At 40.4% G+C, this 19,539-nt stretch overlaps 2 protein-coding genes across 5 annotated transcripts; one reads left to right on the top strand and one right to left on the bottom strand.

The window, feature by feature from the left end:
* Positions 1–235: 235 nt before the first annotated feature.
* On the top strand, positions 236–13,296 carry LOC104930970 (serine/threonine-protein kinase tousled-like 2). Of its 4 annotated transcripts, none has more exons than XM_010745876.3 (22): positions 236–827; positions 1,381–1,423; positions 2,409–2,503; positions 4,714–4,785; positions 5,219–5,288; positions 5,725–5,762; positions 5,958–6,050; positions 7,148–7,255; positions 7,781–7,873; positions 8,339–8,449; positions 8,524–8,660; positions 8,750–8,902; positions 9,231–9,297; positions 9,438–9,535; positions 9,637–9,718; positions 9,817–9,908; positions 10,040–10,129; positions 10,250–10,419; positions 11,194–11,332; positions 11,542–11,653; positions 11,748–11,855; positions 12,014–13,296. In XM_010745876.3, the coding sequence occupies exons 3-22, from the start codon at positions 2,411–2,413 to the stop codon at positions 12,188–12,190; spliced, it is 2,103 nt and encodes a 700-aa protein (XP_010744178.1). In that variant the 5' UTR covers positions 236–827; positions 1,381–1,423; positions 2,409–2,410; the 3' UTR covers positions 12,191–13,296. The 4 variants fall into 4 exon arrangements, with proteins under 4 accessions (XP_010744178.1, XP_010744179.1, XP_010744177.1 ...); XM_010745877.3 differs by having other exon boundaries at positions 1,381–1,435; XM_010745875.3 differs by lacking the exon at positions 1,381–1,423.
* On the bottom strand, positions 12,517–18,570 carry becn1 (beclin 1, autophagy related). The gene is made up of 12 exons (XM_010745880.3): positions 18,411–18,570; positions 18,129–18,261; positions 17,978–18,042; positions 17,045–17,103; positions 16,845–16,935; positions 16,590–16,726; positions 16,291–16,485; positions 16,050–16,196; positions 15,743–15,892; positions 15,323–15,383; positions 15,086–15,228; positions 12,517–13,956 (listed from the first exon to the last, which is right to left on the bottom strand). The coding sequence occupies exons 2-12, from the start codon at positions 18,253–18,255 to the stop codon at positions 13,788–13,790; spliced, it is 1,344 nt and encodes a 447-aa protein (XP_010744182.3). The 5' UTR covers positions 18,256–18,261; positions 18,411–18,570; the 3' UTR covers positions 12,517–13,787.
* Positions 18,571–19,539: the final 969 nt, after the last annotated feature.

The following is a 19,539-nucleotide window of genomic DNA, read 5'->3' as shown; positions in this document are numbered from 1 at the left end:
AAAGTACAAATATATGTAATTATGCTGTACCTAGGCATTATTAGATATATTTGTGGCCATGCATATTGTATTTCAGTGGTGGAAATACCCAAACAAATGTAAAATACAATATGTCAAATTGCAAAACAACTGCCAAGACATTGAAGATGGGACATTAGAGGAGCACCTGTAGGTCTGGGGGCCCTCAAACAGTTTTTTTTTAAAAGGCTAATCCACAGCCTACAGTATGCTGCCTGTTTTTTTGGGTGGCTCTGACCTGAGGAGCTTACAGTATCTGTTAAACAAGCGCATGGGAAGCATCACATAAAGCTCTCCCTGGAGCCCTGTGCGGCCTTGCTGCAGGGGGGTAATGATCTTTCATCAACAGTTAAAGAAGAATGGACGTTAACGAGGTGGCTGAACTTCTCCTCCCGGTGTAAAAAAAACAACAACAACAAAAAAAACGCTCGATAATGACAATAGAAAAAAAAAGTGAGGCAGAGATGTGACTGACACTTTGTGAGGAAGCTTCAGAAGCGGTGACAGCTCCAGGTTTTTGCCCGTGCAGGGGCACCAAGACGGACGAGGAAACCCCGAGGATCATCCAGGGCCTCCTTGTCCGAATGACACCAGCAGGAGCCAACAGCCACACCGCTCTCCTCAGCTAGCGACGAGCTAAGCTAACCAATGTCTTCCCCTGAATTCGTGATGATTGTAAATGGATAACTCAGTTCGAGCAACTTTATTCGAGATGTGTGGGACTTGTTAAAGGAGTTCGCCGTGGCCGGATGGACATCCTTTTTGTGGTGGACTTTGTAAGTGACTGAAAACTGCGAAAGGTTCTCCAGGTGAGTCTCCCTAAAAATGCAAGCCGCCGTTAACGTTAGCTCGGCGGATAACTTAACATTAACCCCACCGTGTGTAGCCTTTAGCTCCTTTTATATTTATTGACCGGTAACGTCCGACCTGTCATTATTAACACCGCTTAAACTTCTGCAGTTAATTTAACAACGTAACAACTTCGCTTTTCTTTCCCCCTTTTTAAAAAAATAAATAAAATAAATTTTAAAAAAATAGTCATTTTGATAAGCATAATAGCATTTTGCCAGTTGTTAACGAGCTAGTTAGCGTTAGCGGTGTTTTGCATTGGAACAGTCGGTAACGGTAACGGTTGGTCCACCAACTGCCACTAAAAAAAGTCAGTTTAAGCTCCATAAACCGTTAACTTAAATAAAGTTTAAAGTGTTTGTCATTAAAGTTACAATTAAAAATACTTTATTATCTCCAGCTAGCTAGGTCAACATTGTTTTTTTCTCTTTGGATTTAAAATAGTAACGTTGGCTGCCTTGGGCGAAGCGATATAGTTTATTATTAATTGATTGTTTTTCTTATTTTTAATAGCTGTCATCACGATGAAACGTCGTTGATGGATTCCCCCTTTCAGGTGTGGCAAAAGGTAGTCGTGCCCTGTCATTTCATAAAGGTTATGACAACCTTTTTTATATAAGAAAAGCTGAATTATTTACTTAAATTATTAATGTAATGGACAATTTTGGGGGAATTACCTCCCAGTTTGCCAGTCACCATCACCAGTAACGTCCACATTACTCATTCTCTCTCGGCTCTGTGAGTTGTCATTTTGAATATCACCCTTTCATAAAAGAAACATTTTAGGAGTTTAACTCTATTATATTATTATAATGACCTGCTCATGCAACCAGAGTCCGACATGATATATTTCCCCTTTGTCAGGGTTCAGTATCTTTGCAGAGTTTGTGCTGCTGGTCCAATTGGTTAAATTAAACAGATAGTTAGTTAGTTAGATAGATAGATAGATAGATAGATAGATAGATAGATAGATAGATAGATAGATAGATACTTTATTGATAAAGCTTTCAGGAAATTCAAGCATCCAGTAGCAGCGTGTGAAACAGAAAGCATACGTTCAAATTAACCTATAAGATAAATCTGAATTTAAGTTAAAGAAATTAAACAATATGCAAAGATCTTTACAAATAGAAAACTATATAAAAAATAAAAGCTAGAAATAAGAAATCAATCTACAACGACAATGAATGAAAGTAATAAAATAATAGTTTATAGTAATAGGACTATGACTAACTTTGTAGTCATAGTCTCGTTGGCTTTCTTCCACAAAATGAAATTGTTTCTCAGCAACCAAACAAACTTTACTTTGTGTCACTTTTTTTGGGGCGGTAGGCTGATCCAGCTCGCGTCGAAAGGCGTTTAAATTTCCTCTGTCACATATCACGATTGATTCGATTTCCTCAATCAGAAAGAATATTTTGGACTGGATGATATTGTTAGCTAATGTGTGCTGCTGTCTTTTTCTTTTGTGTGATAATCCAACCACAGCCAGTCCACATATGTTACAGTTTCATTCACTGTTTTTACGTCTCTCTTTGCAGGCATGATGGAAGGACTTCATAGTCAGGCTTTAAGCCTGGACCCACGCAGGCAGGAGCTGCTTGAGGCTCGCTTCACTGGAGTTGGTGTGACCAAGGTTGGCATCTCTTAGTAGCATAGTAGTTGTTTTGTTGATCAAAATGATCAGCTATTGTTCGGGTACAGGTTGTTAAATAAGATGTAATGAGAGTTGGAAAACTAAATTAGGGTTAAATGTGTAGATACAGAGGAATAGCTCAGTTTTCCCGCAGCCCTCCTGTCGTTTGTGTGTGAACACAAACATGAGCAGTCGGTCGGCTCTCTTATGTTAGTCCTACAGTTTAGGAAAGCTTTGAAAGTCTTCTCCGTTTCCAGTATTGACTGATGCTCTGTGTTCAGGAGTTTTCTCAGTGAAACGATCCTCTCTCCCTGAGCTAAAGCTACAACAAGATAAGCTCTGTCTTGACTGACATGGGAGCTGGCCAGCAGCTCTTTGTTTCACTGGAAGGCTAGTGACACTGAAATGGCACCGCAGCTGAAGCTCACAGCATAGGCTGCATGCTATGCTGCAACCCTGCTGGTGAACTGGGTATTACTCTGTGTGTGTGTGTGTGTGTGGGTGCGCATTTGATAAAATGGCAACCCCTGAGAAAGCAATCACTATCATTCATGCTCCGGCCTATAGAGTGTTGAAATGAATTGTCAGGCCTCCTCACTGTGGTATTAGGATGTGAGTTATATATGGCAGGATTTCTTAAGGTACCATTGGAGACGTTACAGTGTACACATGTAGTGTACATGTTGAGAGAACAGAAATGAGACATTTTGACCTTGAGCAGCGGAAAGTCGACAGGCCTTAAAAGCATTAGCCTCCTGCTCCAATTCGCCTGCTGCTTCTTTTTAGTGTCATCAGGCTGTGCAGCTGGTCATAAATGACACCAGCTAAGATGTTCAGATTAACAGAGGGATGTGTGTTACACTCTGACTGTAACATCACAGCTTAGTGACAGTCATTTTAAAGCCGTTAGATGCATGTGCTAAAGATTCCTACGAAAGTTAGATACAAGGAGTGGAAAAGTAATGACTGTATATACACACACACGCACACACATATGAATGTAAAAAGGTTTAAACTTGAATAAACTGCATCACAACAAGGGTTGCAAAGAGGTAAAAACTGTCTGGTAAATTTCCAGAAACTTTTCACTTTTTGAAATATTCCAAATTGGCAACTATCCATGGAAATTATGGAAATCTAGGGGAATTAACTGGAAATTGGGGGTAAGCTAGCATCATGATAAAAATAAATGGTCAATGAATTGATGCTATAGTTTATTTAGCATCTAACTTATCGGCTAGCTGTCTACTGTATGAGAACATTTTCATGTGATATTTGCAAGTCGAACATTAATACCATACATCAAATATATTTACCACATAATATCATCAAAACTTATTTCACTTTGTGGCGTCCACAGGCTCAAATGTGTGGCTTCAATAGTTCAGTAGTGCTCTGGGCTCTAGTGTGGTCCAGGGTGGTAGAAATCATCTGTGCATGTGATGGAGGAATGCACAGTGCATGTAGGGGGCATGGCCACAACAGCCCTGCAGTAAGCAGTGTGCATGTGATTGAGAAATAGCAGAAGTGCACATGAAATCTGGTTGTTTTAGTCAAGATTATGCTAAAATATAAAACATAACAACTATATTTAAGTTCTCTGTTAAGGGCTGACCTTCAGTTTAGTCAATTCCTGGTTTATTCCCATTTATTCCTGTTAGTTTCCAACTTTGAATATACCCAGAATTTTGCAACCCTAATTACAACTGTAAACTCTGCCACAAAGATGGGTTATATGAAAGATGCCATATCATTTCTCAGATAGCCTCTACTCCACGAGAACGTCAACATACCTTTTAAGAAACGCCAGCGTCCTCCTTTGATGTATGAGCACACAGTCGAATATAGAATTAATCCTAGAAATTGTCTATAAATATCTTATGTCACTGGTGCTGAAACTGTGGCACAAGTATCACTGGTGGTATGCAAGCTCCCTTGGGTGCTGGGTACACGGAAGAAGCTTTGGTTCTGTTCTGGATTCAACTACAGTCGACATTAAAAAACCCACTTGTTATGAATAAACCTTCCTCCTGCGTGAACTGTCTGTGGCTGCTATATATTAATGTCTGTCATGACGGTGGTACTTGGAGAGTTTAGTATTTTCTGAGGTGGTACAAGGTATAAAAATTTTAAAAAACACTGTCTTACATGATCTACTTTCAAGAAAAAAAAACATAGGACTGATCAGTCAGTTCTGCTGTGTTTTCCAGAGTTCAGCCAACAGTGAATCATCCAACCAGTCTCTGTGCAGCGCGGGATCACTCAGTGACAAGGAGCTGGAGGTTCGTTGGAAAAAGAGTCAACTAAATTGACCTGTGAACTTTTTTCAGTGGTATCCCTGGTAGTTGTTTGTGTTTTGGACAAGTTGCATGCACTTGTTTTGTATACAGCAGTGCATGCTAACACCTAAATACAGTGCAGATTCATATGTTCATCCATTTTCTATTTCCACTTACTAGTGGACATTGAAAAACATCCTGGATATCTCTCAAGGCTTTAAACATAAATATAGTCAAATAATTCAGTAAACACTGAACATAGAATAAGCTGCTATTCATGTGAGGACACTGTGGTCAAAAGCATCTATAAGTAGGGACTGCAATCATACCATTGTATCTTAAAGGCCTCATTTTGTCAATTAAGTTTCTTTGTCATTATGTAAACGTGGTTAAATGAGCTTAAAACTAAGTTGTGCTGCTTTTCTGCTCATGTTAGACACCAGAGAAGAAGGTCAATGACCAGAGAAGGAAGAGAAAAGGAGACATCTATGACAGCAACAGCCAGGGTAAGTCCGTCCTCCTTACTCACTGACATCCTTCCAATTTTGTCCTGGGTTCCACTTCCATGACTGCTTTTGGACTTTTGGATCTAAATATTCTTTGCATAGTGTATAATATTCCATGTGCATTCAGACAGAATCGGGCACTGTGGCAAAAACACAGGTAGTCCATTTAGGCTGCGACGATAGAAAAATGCTGCCCGCCAATCACGATCAGACCGGTCAAACTCCACAGTCACCCTGAATCTGAGGATATCTCACAAAGAAGTTTCATTTGGTTTATGTCCGACGGTTTGAGGGAGAGACTGAACATTGGTTGAGAAACATAGAAAGTGAATGAGAGTGAGGGAACGCTGGCATCAGGAAAGCTGTTTGATTTAAATGTGACAGTTAAACTTGAACTCGGATCGACTTACTTCTTACACTTGTCTTGTTTTTATAGGAAAAGGGAGAGGACACAAAATAAGTGATTATTTTGAGGTGAGTACAAACGAATCATTCAATTAATTCATTCTGTTTCAAATCACTCGCAGACTTGAGTGTGGTGTCTTCGCCCTCATGTTCAGACTGTGCCAGTATGGTCCTTCATCAAATTCTTCCTAAATAACAACTCTGTCTTCTTTCTTTCTTCCTTTCTGTCTTCTTTATACACTCTGTCAACTGCCCTGTGGCCAGTTTGCTGGTAGCAGTGGCTCTGGCACCAGTCCTGCCCGGGGCATCCCCATGCTGGTGCGCTCCTATCCACAGCATTCACTGTCTAATCCTCTGGTGAGCACCAGCATCCATCTCCATAGCTCTCTCTCCTGCTTTGGCTCTCTCTCCTCAGTTGTTTAGTTTTGTGGGTTTTTGTCTATTTTCTCTTCTTAACGGTCGTATCCTCTTAATTATACGTGGTTGATGAGACTTAGCTGTGTTTATTTTACCAAAGTTTGACACATGACAGTGGTTAATAAACACATCTTAGTTGTCTGGTGCAGCTGAGCCACACAGTACTGTTCCTGGTGATTTTAAGACGTAGTAAATTAAATGTTTCCTTTAGATTGACTTTAATAGAGAATGAAAATAAGTCTGACTCTGTGGGTTAGTTGTACTTATGACAGAACAGCTGTGTGTGTGTGTGTGTGTGTGTGTGTGTGTGTGCGGTTTTTAAACTATGGCTAGAGAAACTGTATTTAATGTTCATGTATTTAGTAGTGGTAGTAAACGCAATAAGTTGCCATGTAAGGTAGGGACCATACAGTAAGACTGTGTCAACGTTATGTAAACTCGATGCCTGCACTTTTAAATCTGGCATGTTGATGAGTACATCGCGTATTTTAGAATCCCTTCACCTTTCATTTTCATACATCTTATTTTACAACAACATCCTTCCTCCTCACAGCTTTAAAACCTTGTTCACTAAACAAACCAACTCAAAAGCTTGACTCATAAACGTGTGTTGCTTTCAAATGTGTTGCCGAAATAGAGATGCTGTTGAAGTTAAGACACACAACTTTTCATTTACTCTCAGATTTTACCATACAAAAGAAAGATGTTTGCTAATGTGTCATACCATTTTGTTGTTTTACCTGAAATATTAACTGTTGTATGCGTTTTTTGTTAACTATTAGACGTTAAAATATATTATTATTATTATTATTATTATTATTATTATTATTATTATTATTAAACAGAGTTTTTAGCATCAATTTGTTTGTTCATTTAGAATTTCAGTTGTCTCCCCTTTTAATAGCTACAGTATTTGTTCTTTTTCTTTTCATCCCTTTCAGCTGTTTTATAATCTCCATATGCTGTATTACATAATTGTTATATTTTACCCCCTCTGTCTTTCTACCTTTTGTCTCTTCTGTGTCTCTGTAATGCAGTTTCAGCACGGCAGTCCTTCGTCCACAGGCTCAGCCCACACAGACTCATCATCTTGCAGCTCTGTGAAGACGGCCCCCACACACTCCTGCTCCCACAAAGCCATCCAGGTGACTCGACCTGAATCTCCACTTCAAACTGACCTTTCCGATTTTTTTTTTTCTTTTTTTGTTGCACTGAGCCAAAAAGGGTTTTTTGTTTCACAAACTGCATCATCGTTAACAAAAGTGTCATCTCGGACATTATTAATGAGTTTGACAAAACTTGTATGGATGACGCAACGCCATACCTTGTTCTGCTATTTAAAAAAAAAAGTTAGTTGGCCAAAATGCGGATGCTACATTTAAAGGTCAAATTTTGAGAGGCCCTGCCACCCACACGGCTGTTCATCTGACACAATACTTACGACACACATCCAGATATCCTTACAAATTGCAGTAATTGGCCCAGCTAAAGGTCAACATTTTGAATTCACGTCTAGTATCGAAGACACCAGTGTCTGAATTTGATACATTTAATGTGATGGTGTGTTGTTGTTTTTTTCTCTTTTACAGACTTGCCCAAGGGCTGTCTGGATCATTTGACTGCGATGAGATGTTAACTGTCGGCTTGTTATCTTTGTCCCCTGTCCTCAGTCAGAACTGACGCTGCTGAAACTGACAGCGCTGGAGAAAGACAAGAACTCTGACCTGGAGAAGAAAGAGGGGAGGATAGACGACCTGCTCAGGGTAAGATAACGAATATTTAAATCTGAAAGGTTGAACTTAGTTTGGAGCATTTGGAACAGTCAACACAGGTTATAATTTTATTACCGACAAAGTCTTAAATGCCACATAGACAGGCTGATATTTCATTTGATGATTAATAATGAACAATGATTAATGTCAAACACAGACAAGGATGTCTAAATATAAAGTACATATTAGGCTCATTCACAAAGAATCACTTCACACTATTGACACATGTTCTTGCACTTGTCACAACAACCCCAGTAATTAACCTACACCGCAGCTCCTCATGAATGATGTGCTTGTTAACTGTGAAATGTCATTATTGTTCAAATCACATTGTGCGTAAATGTCAGCAGACCTGATAGTTTGTTGCATTGTGTCATTTTAAGAACAAACTTTCCTTGAAAACCTTTTTAATAATTCGATGTGGCACTGACGATGTATGTTTTTGCTTTTTGGCAGGCTAACTGTGACTTGAGGCGGCAGGTAGATGAACAGCAGAAGATGCTGGAGCGCTACAAGGAGCGGCTCAACAAGTGTGTGACCATGAGCAAGAAGCTCCTGATGGAGAAGGTGGGTCTCAACAATGTTTACTTTACCTCCCTTAAGCGAAGATGGATGTGATTTTCACTTCATCTTTTTTGTAGTCGAAGCAGGAGAAGATGGCGTGCAGGGACAAGAGCATGCAGGACCGTCTGCGTCTGGGCCACTTCACCACCGTACGACACGGAGCCTCCTTCACTGAGCAGTGGACAGACGGTTACGCCTTCCAGAATCTCATCAAGTGAGCAAGTAGATAGGCATAAGGGCATTTTCATTTTGTCCGCTTTGCGTATGAGAACGTTCACACTGCGTTGTTCTTGCGTGTTCCAGGCAGCAAGAGCGGATCAACTCGCAGCGGGAGGACATCGAGAGGCAGAGGAAGCTGCTGGGGAAGAGGAAACCTCCCTCCATGGCCCAGACGCCTCCACCCAGCCTCGAACAGAACAAACGAAAGAGCAGGAGCAACGGCCAGGAGAATGAAGCGTAAGATTACAAACAAAAGCTGAATTATTTCCCACGGTGGATGTTTTTTTTCCGTGGCCAAGTATACACAAAGACGGAAATTAATTGTTGTGTTAAAAGTTTAATTTTCTAGTTGGCTGCACTGTGAAGTATTGGTGCAGGTTTCTGAACTTAATGGCTTAATGCAAAATATATGAGAAGCTTTATTTTAACAATAGCATATCAACGTGTCTCGCCTTGTTTCAGTCAGTGTGTTTGTGTGTGTGTGTGTGTGTGAAGTAAGTGTGTAGCTTCTTATGTTGGCTGACCTGAGTGTATTAACTTGTTACCAACCGTTTATCTCTCACAGGTTATCACTAGCAGAATATCATGAGCAAGAGGAGATTTTCAAACTTCGAATTGGTCATCTAAAGAAGGTACCAGCTCACTGTTCCTCTTTGTTTTTAGATTTGTTTCTGGGAGCTGTTACTACCGTGTCACCTTGAGACCTGATTCTACTGTTGTTCCTGTTCATCAGGGGTGGAGGTAGATGATAGATTTGTGCATTTGTATGCAGGAAGAAGCTGAGATCCAGGCAGAGCTGGAGCATTTGGAGCGAGTGAGAAACTTGCACATTCGAGAGCTGAAGAGAATTCATAACGAGGACAACTCGCAGTACGTATCATCTCAGTGTCACGTGCCTTCATTGAGATCCATGGTGTGCGTTAAACTTAAATCGAAAATGCCAAATAATTTAAGAAAGTCTTCTTCTGCAGATTTAAAGACCACCCCACACTGAACGACCGATATCTGCTATTACATTTACTTGGAAGAGGCGGCTTTAGTGAAGTATTCAAGGTAAGCATGGGCCATTTAGTTAGCTTCCTTTCTTTGTGTTTAGGGTACTATGGTTGACATTGACTGATGTGTAATGTTTGCTTTTGTTTTTCTTGCAGGCTTTTGATGTGACAGAGCAAAGGTATGTGGCCATTAAAATCCATCAGCTCAACAAGAACTGGAGGGAGGAGAAGAAGCAAAACTACCACAAGTGAGTCTGAACATCTCACCGCGCCTGCTCTTCTTTCTTTACATCGTTGGAAATGTTTTGATAGATAATAATTCAAGTGTAAACCTGCTTTTTAAAATGTTCTAATGGTGTCATGTTTTATGTCTTTTCAGACACGCCTGTAGAGAGTACAGAATCCACAAAGAACTTGACCACCCTAGAATAGTCAAACTCTATGACTATTTCTCACTTGACACAGACTCGTAAGTGAATCATTCTATATAAAGCTCATGACGGTGTGCCAATACATATCAAATTTTAATTATTTAAATGCTAAACACCATATAGTGTATGTACTGTTAAATCTTTTTTCCCTCTGCCAGGTTCTGCACAGTGCTGGAGTACTGCGAAGGCAATGATCTGGACTTCTACTTGAAGCAGAATAAGCTGATGACCGAAAAGGAGGGCCGCTCTATCGTGATGCAGATTGTCAACGCCCTCAAGTACCTCAACCAGATCCGCCCCCCCATCATCCACTACGACCTCAAGCCTGGTATTCTCTCAGTTTTAGTGTCTCATGTTGTAATTTTCCTCCGTTACAGAATTGCGACTAAAAACTGAACAACTCCTCTTGTGATCTATGCACAAATTTGTTTCCAAATAAGCTGAATTTAAATGGTAGTCAGTGTGAAAATATCCTAGTTGGGGGGTTCAAAAACAAAGTGAGATCTTCTGACATTTTGATCTAATTTAGTCAGATTAGTTTGAACTGAATTTCACTTAATTCAAGTAAATGTCATTTGCAGTGTTCTTATTTTCAGTTTCATCTTATTCGTCATGAATATGTGCACCAAATGGTGTCACTGTCAGTCATTGAGATGTATCCTCTGTGGACCATGAATATCTGTACCAGATTTCACCAAAAGACAGTAAATCAGTACGTCCATTCACTTGCCAGTGCAGCAGTGCCAGATGTTAACATGCTGATGTTTTGGTATAGTAATCAGATGGTTGTTGGTCCCAAATCCTCTAGTAACAATAACAGTGGTAGCAGCTTTATCAGCATTTGTACAGTAAGCAGATGATCGGTGGTTCAATCCTCAGTGCAGTAGTAGTAGTGGTTGTAGTACTAGTAGCAGTAGTAGAAGTGGGTCAGGAGTTAATGTATTCTCAGTTTCAGCATTTGATGTTTTCTTTGTACTGTTTTCAATTAAATATGGGTGCCAACCTTTTTGGAAGCAGGGTTGTGTGTGTTTCTCAGAAAAAGCTGCTCATGCAATCGTGTGTTTGTAATTTGGCTTTGTTCTGTTCACTCTTCTGATCTTAGGAAACATCCTGTTGGTTAACGGCACAGCTTGCGGAGAGATAAAGATCACAGATTTTGGCTTGTCTAAGATCATGGATGATGACAGCTACAACTCTGCAGATGGCATGGAACTGACCTCACAAGGAGCAGGGACCTACTGGTACATAGACACATTTCACCGCATGTAGTAACCAAGCAACAAATCCGACTTCACACGTTCGTAGCAGAGGTGTCATCTTTTGTGGGAAACGTTGCTGACTGAATTCACACATCCCCTCTTCATTGAGGAAACTGTGTGAAGCGGTACAGCGCTGAGAAAACAGATAGAGTGAAACCTTAAATCTCATGTTGTGATTGTGTGGCTTACAGGTATTTACCTCCAGAGTGCTTTGTGGTAGGCAAGGAGCCCCCCAAAATATCCAATAAGGTGGATGTTTGGTCAGTGGGAGTCATCTTCTACCAGTGTTTATATGGACGCAAGGTAACCACTAACCTGCATCCTTGAGCAGTGATGTTGTCATATTTGATTTAGTTAAAGTAATAAAGTTTCTTCTTTTTTTTTTGTCTTTTTCTAGCCGTTCGGTCATAACCAGTCGCAGCAGGATATCCTTCAAGAAAACACCATATTAAAAGCCACTGATGTGCAGTTTCCCCCCAAACCTGTGGTCACCACAGAAGCAAAGGTGTGTACTAATGTTTCTCAGCATTACATAACAGATTCCCATATTACTTTATACTTTCGTATAGTTTTAAAGGCCACGAGTGTGATATAACTCTGGGTCTGAACACTTTGACTTAACATTTGTGATTGTCATTTTTTTCTCCCTCTTTCCCGTCCCAGGCCTTCATTCGACGTTGCCTGGCCTATCATAAAGAGGACCGTGTGGACGTGCTGCAATTGTCCAGCGACCCCTTCCTGATGCCCCATATTCGAAAAGCCCTGGGCAGCAGCAGCGCACCCCTGGCACCTCCACTTCCCTCCACCTCCAGCTGCTATGGCAGCAGTGCCTCCGACTGAAAACGAGCTGAAAGAAACCTGGAATAAAACCCCAGCGCGGACAAAGCCACGCGGAGACATTCACACACTCGACGAATACTCCCCCTCTGCTCTCTCGATCACAACAGAGCAAAGAGTATGGCGGGATGTAGCGATCCTGAAAGTGTGAATGGAACCAAAATGATGGATGGTGATGTAGTAGTAAATATGCCCACCACCACCTTCATCCAAGTGGTAAAAATGAAGGGCCATTCTCTGGCTGTGGGCTCTGTAGAACCCAAAGATTTGCCCATATGCATGCACTAACATGAAAACTTTGGCTCATCTCACGGGGCTTTTTTTTTTTTACATGATAACTAGTAGAAGCACCCGAAAAAAAATTGCACAACCGACAAGCAGAAGTACGCCATGTGTGGCAGATCACCCGCCTGTGCTTTGTGGGAGGTTTAGAAGAAGAATTAATGAAATTTCATCACATTCTGCTTGAAATGCATCATCTATCAAACTATTTTTCCGAACTAGAGTGGTCACTTTCACATATGTATCCCTGTAAGGTGTGAACCTGGGACTTTAAGGAAGGGCTCCTACATGTAATAAGGAACGATGACCAAAGTTTAAGGTTGAGGTTTGACACAGAAGAGGGCTGATTCTGGAAAGAGTAACCCGTTTTGAGCTATTTTAAATATTTTACTGGATAACTGGAAAGTCAGCTTATTATTTTAATTGTTAAGTCCATATTTTTCCATGAAGATTTTCCCCTCTGTTTTTGTTAACCTTATAGGGGGGCTGACTATGAGTGACTGTTGTGATGAGAGTTAAGATTCAACAGAAATATTATGAAACATTAAAAAAACATTTGGTTAACTGTGGTGTCTTATTTCATTTATTGTAAGCAGAATCTCCACAATGTTTTTTTTTCACAGCATGAAACGTTTATTAACTCAAATCCCTCCATTTAAAAAATCCTTCTAACAGACAAATTCAGGTGATGGTGCAGAATATGAACACGAAGCTGTATCACTGTACCTCTAAATACAACAGTTGTACATGTAAAGTATGATAACTGGATTCAAAGTTAAAGAAATACTGACACACTCCTGTTAAATACTAAACTGTGACCCAAAAAACATTCTCTCACAGTGATTTCAAAGGGGAGGGGGGTGCAACGGAGGCAAGCAAGGACAACACGAAGCTGATAAAGTGATCAGAAGTGAATTTAACGAAGATTTCTTTTAATGTACATTCTAGTGTGAGGACGGTGACGTCTTAATGCGACGTCAGCTTTTCAGAAAAAGCCAAAAAGATATTAATTAGAGAAGCGGATGATTAAAAATAAAGTAATACTCGTGTTGTTATCTACTCCTGCGTGCTTTGAGGGACGTGACTACAACTTGTGCCTGTCTTCAGTGCTTCCACAGTGGGCCCACAATTTATCTCTAAGTAAAAACGCAATCCAGACTGAAGATAGACATTGCTCCATGTTTTGTTTTTTTTTGTACTGAAAGTCCTAAAAAAGGACAAAACGGTGCAGATATAACTATTTCTTTTCCTTTGGCCCGAGCGCCACACGAACTCCATTTCTCATCCAAAACTCAGTATGAGGCAAAGTCCAGCAGGTTTATCTGTTGTAGAACTGTGAGGTGACCCAGGCGAGTCCCCACTTCAGGTTTGTGAGCATAAACTTGAGCGCCTTGGTCCACTGCTCCTCGGAGTTGAACTGTGTTTTGATGGAGTAGGAGCCACCGCTGCCTCCCGTGTCCTCGATCTTGCCCTTCTCCACATCCATCCTGGGGAAAAAACAAACATCAGTTACAGTCATCACATAAAGGACTAATGGATGTACGAACATTATAATCTGGCATTGTATAGATCATAAGTACGTGTGTTAAACGATTCTTGACCTTGTGATTAGTCAACAAATATATCAAAAGAATTAGAAAACCTGTTAATGTGTTGATATATCCTGATGGCAGACACACTAACAGGGTTTAAAGGATAGTTTTACTGACATTTAGGCCTGAGTTTGAATATGTTTGGTGTATTTCAAGGCACAGGCTATAACATCTGTTGTGTATAAGTGAAGATTTGATAAGATAAAGGCTCTAGTTGTTGCTCTTTACTGTTTTTTCCCCATTGGACTTTGCTTGGAATCAATCCATTTTGACCTCTTCAGTTTAGAAGCAGTATTTATCAAGCAAAAGCTTAAATGTACATGAAAAAAATACATTCTCATAGTACATCATCCAGTGAATTTGTGTAGCCTGTCCTGTCATCTTGTGTATAATGGAGCTGTTTTTTTAGGATTTGATAATTATATCCTGCCATGAAGGCCGATTAAAGATCGGTGATAGGAATCGTCTTTTTGGGATAATTATCTTCATCATATCATAATTGCAATCCAACCAGTAATTGTTGACAAATATTAATCTGCATCAAAGCTTTGGACAGACCAGAATATGAAGTATCCCTCTAACAAATATAATAATGTCAAGCCTTAAAATCTGCAGCACACTCTGTATTACAAGGTCCATCCAAAGGCCATGCAGTAATATCTGCATATTCAACATTAAGCATGATATAATTGGAACAGTTACTCTGTTGGACTGATTGAGTGTGGGCTGTCAGAAGTGATTGTCGGAGGTACTGTGAGCTTTACAGCTTTACACATGTTAAGTGTATTTAGTACAAGTTGTACTGGAGGCCTTGCTTTAAAAATTCAAAAGGGTGATGCAGCCAAAACTTTCCCAAATGTCGCTTAATTGCCTCAATGGCATGATCAAAGCAGACAGATCTCCAGCCCCTCCAGAATAAACTGAGATAATGAGTTAGAATTTGCATTCAGACGTCATGAATATTTACATCTTAAATAGCCGTAATGGTGCTACGGTTAATGATCGTGGTCTGAAGGTTTCTGACCTGTATGGAAGGCAGAAGCCGGTGTCTCCTTTTTCCACCTCTTCTTTGAACTGCTGGACGCAGTCAAGAAAGGCCACCATGGCGTGGTCGAATTTATTGTCCCAGAAGAACCTCAGGCCACCGGAGCAGTACAAAGGAAGCTCCTGCAAAAAACACCAGACAGAAGGGAAAGGTAGGATCGAAAGCCCAGAGGAGTGTGTAAACGGGGATGTGGGGGAGATGTGATACATGCGTTACCTTGGACTTGTCCGTCAGTGACTCCAAGTATGAGTGGTTTCCGTATGGGACAAGACGATATCTGAAGAGAGAAGTGTTGTTTGAGCTTCATTTCAACAGAAACACAATGGTAAAAAGAACTACAAGATATTAATAAAGCTTAAACTGAGGTGAATAAAGCAACAAACAAACAAAGCAACAGAGAGACAGTCAAGATTATATGCTAAGATATAACAGTGCAATCTAAATTACATGCTGTCGTGGAAGAGGTGTTAAAATAGCCGTCATTAGTGGGAGGCAGTGCTGACAAACTGAAGATCATTACACTAAATATTCCCATGAATGCACGACTAAATGAATATAGATTCAACTACAAAAAAACGTTAACTTTCAGCTTATTCAGTGCTTAGTGCAGACTAAATGTAATGTGTGTTTGTGTACCTCTGGAAGCGCAGCCCCATCTTATTGGCCAGAGCGTGCAGCAGCAGCACAGTCTGCCCCCAGGCTGCGTTGATCTCGTTCCACTCCACGGGGACGCTGGGCAGTCGACCCAGACGGAAGTTGTTGATGGTACCAAACTGTCCGCTGTGCCTGAAACAAGAACAATTCCCGAGTCAATGAGCATCGATTCATTTTTTTTGTCCCGGAGCCCCTATATTAAATATTTGCTGAGTCACGGTCGATTGGTCGACAGGAGAACAAATGATTCATTCTCAGTGTACGCAGTAATATTTATTTGTGTGTGTACCAGATGTGAAATGTAGCATTGAAGACGTTGGTCTTCTTCAGGCGATCCAGCTGAATCTGGCAGTATCGCATCTGGTTGTCGACGCTCTTCAGCTCGTCGTCCAGCTCCAGCTGTTGCCGTTTAAACTCGCTGTACTCCTTTTGGTACCTTTGAGCGCAGTGGAAAGACATCGAGCCATTAGCGGCTGCATTATTTAGTACGCGGCGCTGTCGCCTGTTTACGCCGCCCTCGGGTCACTTACTGTAGCTCCTCTGTGTCCAGCTGCTGAGAGTGGATCCTGCTCTGGGTCAGGTCCTGGGCCACAGCGGCCCTCTGCTCCTCCACTGCCTCCAGCTCTTGAACCAAAGCCTCCTCCTCCTCCTTCAGCTGCTGCAGCTCTGCCAGCAGAGTCTCCTCTTCCTCCACCTGCAGGTGTGACAGCAGCTCCAGACACTGCCTGAAAATATAGTTTATGTTATTACATACACACAGAGGCCAGGTTTGTAGGTTCCATATCTTTGACTGAAAACTGACACATGGAGGAATTTTAGTTGAACTCACTTGTAATTCTGGCATTCGTTCTCCGTGATGTTGAGCTGTGTGTCCAGGTGGTCCAGCAGGGTGTCAGTACATTCCTCACACAGCGGGTGGTCCACATCTGTCTGGCCTGACATGATGTCAAACAGGTCGCTGGTCACCTGTATCATCACATCACAAACACAACTTCACAAACTTGTCAACAGCAAACCGGTCTGCTATTTTTTAAACCGACATAACTGAATGAATGAATTCAGCTGTGTGGACGTAAGACTTCACCTTCAGCCTACGACTAAGATTTTCCATGGTGCCGCCGTCGGATGCTTCTCCAATCAGCGTGAAGCTGTTGGCGCTCTCTGTGGACATCATCCTGTGGGAAAAATATTCAGCAGTTTAGTCAATGTCCATACCTCATTTGACAGACAAGTATATCAATATATCACTCTGATTTCCTTGAATGAAAAGACTTGAGTGCTCACCGTGCAGGAGGGATGTATTTTCTTGACACCCCATCTTGCTTGTTTTCTACAAAGGGCTCCTGGAAGAAAAGAAAACAAACTGTCTAACAAAATATTTCCACACTTTTCTGGTCTTGCATGTTACATCTGGATTTTAAAAACACAAAAACGTGTTTAATGTTTTTTAAAAAATGCTATTTTGTTTAAATATGTGGTAACTTTCAATTGAATTTACAAGTATTCTTTTACTAACTAGCCAAATATTAAATTATTACCCAGTCATAACACTTAATTATAAAATGTTCTTAAGATTTCTGTGGTTATAGTACGGATTGTAGTTATTAAAGGAGTTTATATAATGTATGTAAACACACCATAAACAGTTTGCTTGGCACATATGTTCTATCTCATGAGCCTGTGATCTTTTTTTATTATATAACTCCTGGGTAGGTTAATTAATTAAATCGTTAATAGGTTCATTCTAATGTATGTTCAATGTATGTTTGCATGCTGCATGCTTATCTATCTATCTATCTATCTAGACTGTAATACCACGTTATTTAATACATTTAATGAATTCAATACAAATGAATTACTTTAATAAGACGTTTGTTATTGGGTTGCATTTGGGTGCAACATAAAAATGACATGTTTTGGACAGGAAAAGAAGAAAAATAGACTGTTTTAATAGATTTAAATTTAAATTATATGTGTTTTAATGTGGCAAATATTCTCCTCCTCCATCTATCTATCTACACTCATAGGGGGGTGGATATAATGGATGATGACAGTAGCTGCATAACACAGCTGTCATTTTCTGTCACATTCAGTGTCATCTTGTGCTGTACTGTATGTACCCTGACAGCCTGAGCTCTCACACCTGAAGGACATGAGTCCATCAGAGTTTGTAAGACAACATAAAGTCACATCCTGTCTGTTTTCTGCTGTACCCACCTCTGGTGCTGTCTCCCCCTCCGTGCTGTCAGCCTGTTTGCTGGGGGTCACCGTGACCAACGGAGCTGAGGGTGGACAGACACAGCTGTTTGAAGCACACTCCCAACAAAAGTTACGCACCGATGACTTGACTCTCACGGGTCATACGTACCGATCAGCTCCTGGATCGTGACCCGGTCGAGCACGTTGAAGGAGGTGTCCAGCTTCAGAGGCTGGCAGCAGCGCTGACACACGAAGCTCACCTGCATGGTCGTGCTCGACGACTTGGAGCCCTCCATCGCTAACTACAAGACGTAAAGAGTTAAAAGAGTTACACACTGACAACAGCTGACAGAAGTAAACACGCTGCAGCTGGCTAGCTGCTGCTAAAATGCTAATATTAGCCTCGCAGCTAGCTCGTATGTAAACACAAATAAACATAACACAGACTCACTGTCGCTTGCTGAAGGGTTCAAAACTATTGCATAATAATCCTGACGTGCACACGCCGATCAGAAATCACGCGTGATGTGATTTTTTAGCGTGACCGCTGCATGTTTTGCTTTTTTTTTAGCACCTCGGGACCTCTCAATCCACTTCCTTATTGTTGTTTACGGCGGATGTGACGTCAAGCGTGACGCTACACCTGGCGTGATTTAGTTTTTTTTTGTGTTTTTTCTTCATGTTGTTAATTAATCTAGAGAGTCACAGAATCTGACACAAACTTTAAAACATCAAAATAAATAAAAATAAATAAATAAAGCGACTTTTTTTTGTAACGCCTATGACGTCAGAGCACCAATCTGCTGGGTCGCAGAATTCGTTGTAACGTCACAAATAAAATCAGAGAATTAAATTTCAAAATAATAATAAATAATAATATCATTTTTATTTCATAGGTGCCTTTCTGTCACCCGAGGACACCGTACAGTAAATAAGAGTAGACAGCGAATAACAGAAACAAACAAAAAGAACCATAAAAGTATCAAATTACAAGAATATAACATTAAAAACAGGTTAAAATAGGACAATGCAATTGAATCAGATGTAAAAGGCGGTTTTAAACAGGTGGGTTTTAAAGTGCAGATACTACATAACATATCCCCGTCTAAAGCATATCAAAATTCCTTGACATCGATAACAAACCGAACCTGAAAATGTAACTCATTTGTTTTATGGTTGCCCGTATAGTAATACATTTTGGGAATTTGAGAACTATATACTGTGTAAAACAAAACATAAAATCAGCATTGAGGGGGGAAAAAAACATTATTACTTATTTTGAATACAAAGAAAAGAAACTATGTATTAATGTCAACCTCTATATTTTATTAGGGAAATTTCACATCCATAAATGTAAATTTCAAGATTCATCACCATCATTTAAGCTATTTTTGATTGAAGTTGATTATTATTTTAAGTCTCTTACGTTAATGTCTATCTATAATGAATATTCATGCAGATATTTTCAACCAATAACAAGTCTGGTTACAAGTCTGTCACATCTAAGTTTAATCCCATCATAACCTGTGTATCTAGATGCGTATCGAATCGTTTATCACAGAGAGATGTGCAACCCGAAT

This window comes from Larimichthys crocea, chromosome XVI, assembly GCF_000972845.2.
Source record: "Larimichthys crocea isolate SSNF chromosome XVI, L_crocea_2.0, whole genome shotgun sequence".
In the NCBI taxonomy this organism is placed as follows: Eukaryota; Metazoa; Chordata; class Actinopteri; family Sciaenidae; genus Larimichthys; species Larimichthys crocea.
The sequence above is the reverse complement of the archived record's forward strand: the minus strand, read 5'-3'. Positions and strand labels throughout refer to the sequence as shown.

Excerpts from the sequence above, each read along its gene's own strand:
- LOC104930970 (XM_010745875.3), top strand. The coding sequence starts at position 2,411 with ATGATGGAAGGACTTCATAGTCAGGCTTTAAGCCTGGACCCACGCAGG. Across the intron at positions 5,289-5,724 it reads CTATGACAGCAACAGCCAGG|GAAAAGGGAGAGGACACAAA; the intron begins GTAAGTCCGTCC and ends TTGTTTTTATAG. Across the intron at positions 7,256-7,780 it reads GCTCCCACAAAGCCATCCAG|TCAGAACTGACGCTGCTGAA; the intron begins GTGACTCGACCT and ends CCCTGTCCTCAG.
- becn1 (XM_010745880.3), bottom strand. The coding sequence starts at position 18,255 with ATGGAGGGCTCCAAGTCGTCGAGCACGACCATGCAGGTGAGCTTCGTG. Across the intron at positions 16,936-17,044 it reads AAATACATCCCTCCTGCACG|GATGATGTCCACAGAGAGCG; the intron begins GTGAGCACTCAA and ends TTTTTCCCACAG. Across the intron at positions 15,384-15,742 it reads ATGGGGCTGCGCTTCCAGAG|ATATCGTCTTGTCCCATACG; the intron begins GTACACAAACAC and ends TTCTCTCTTCAG.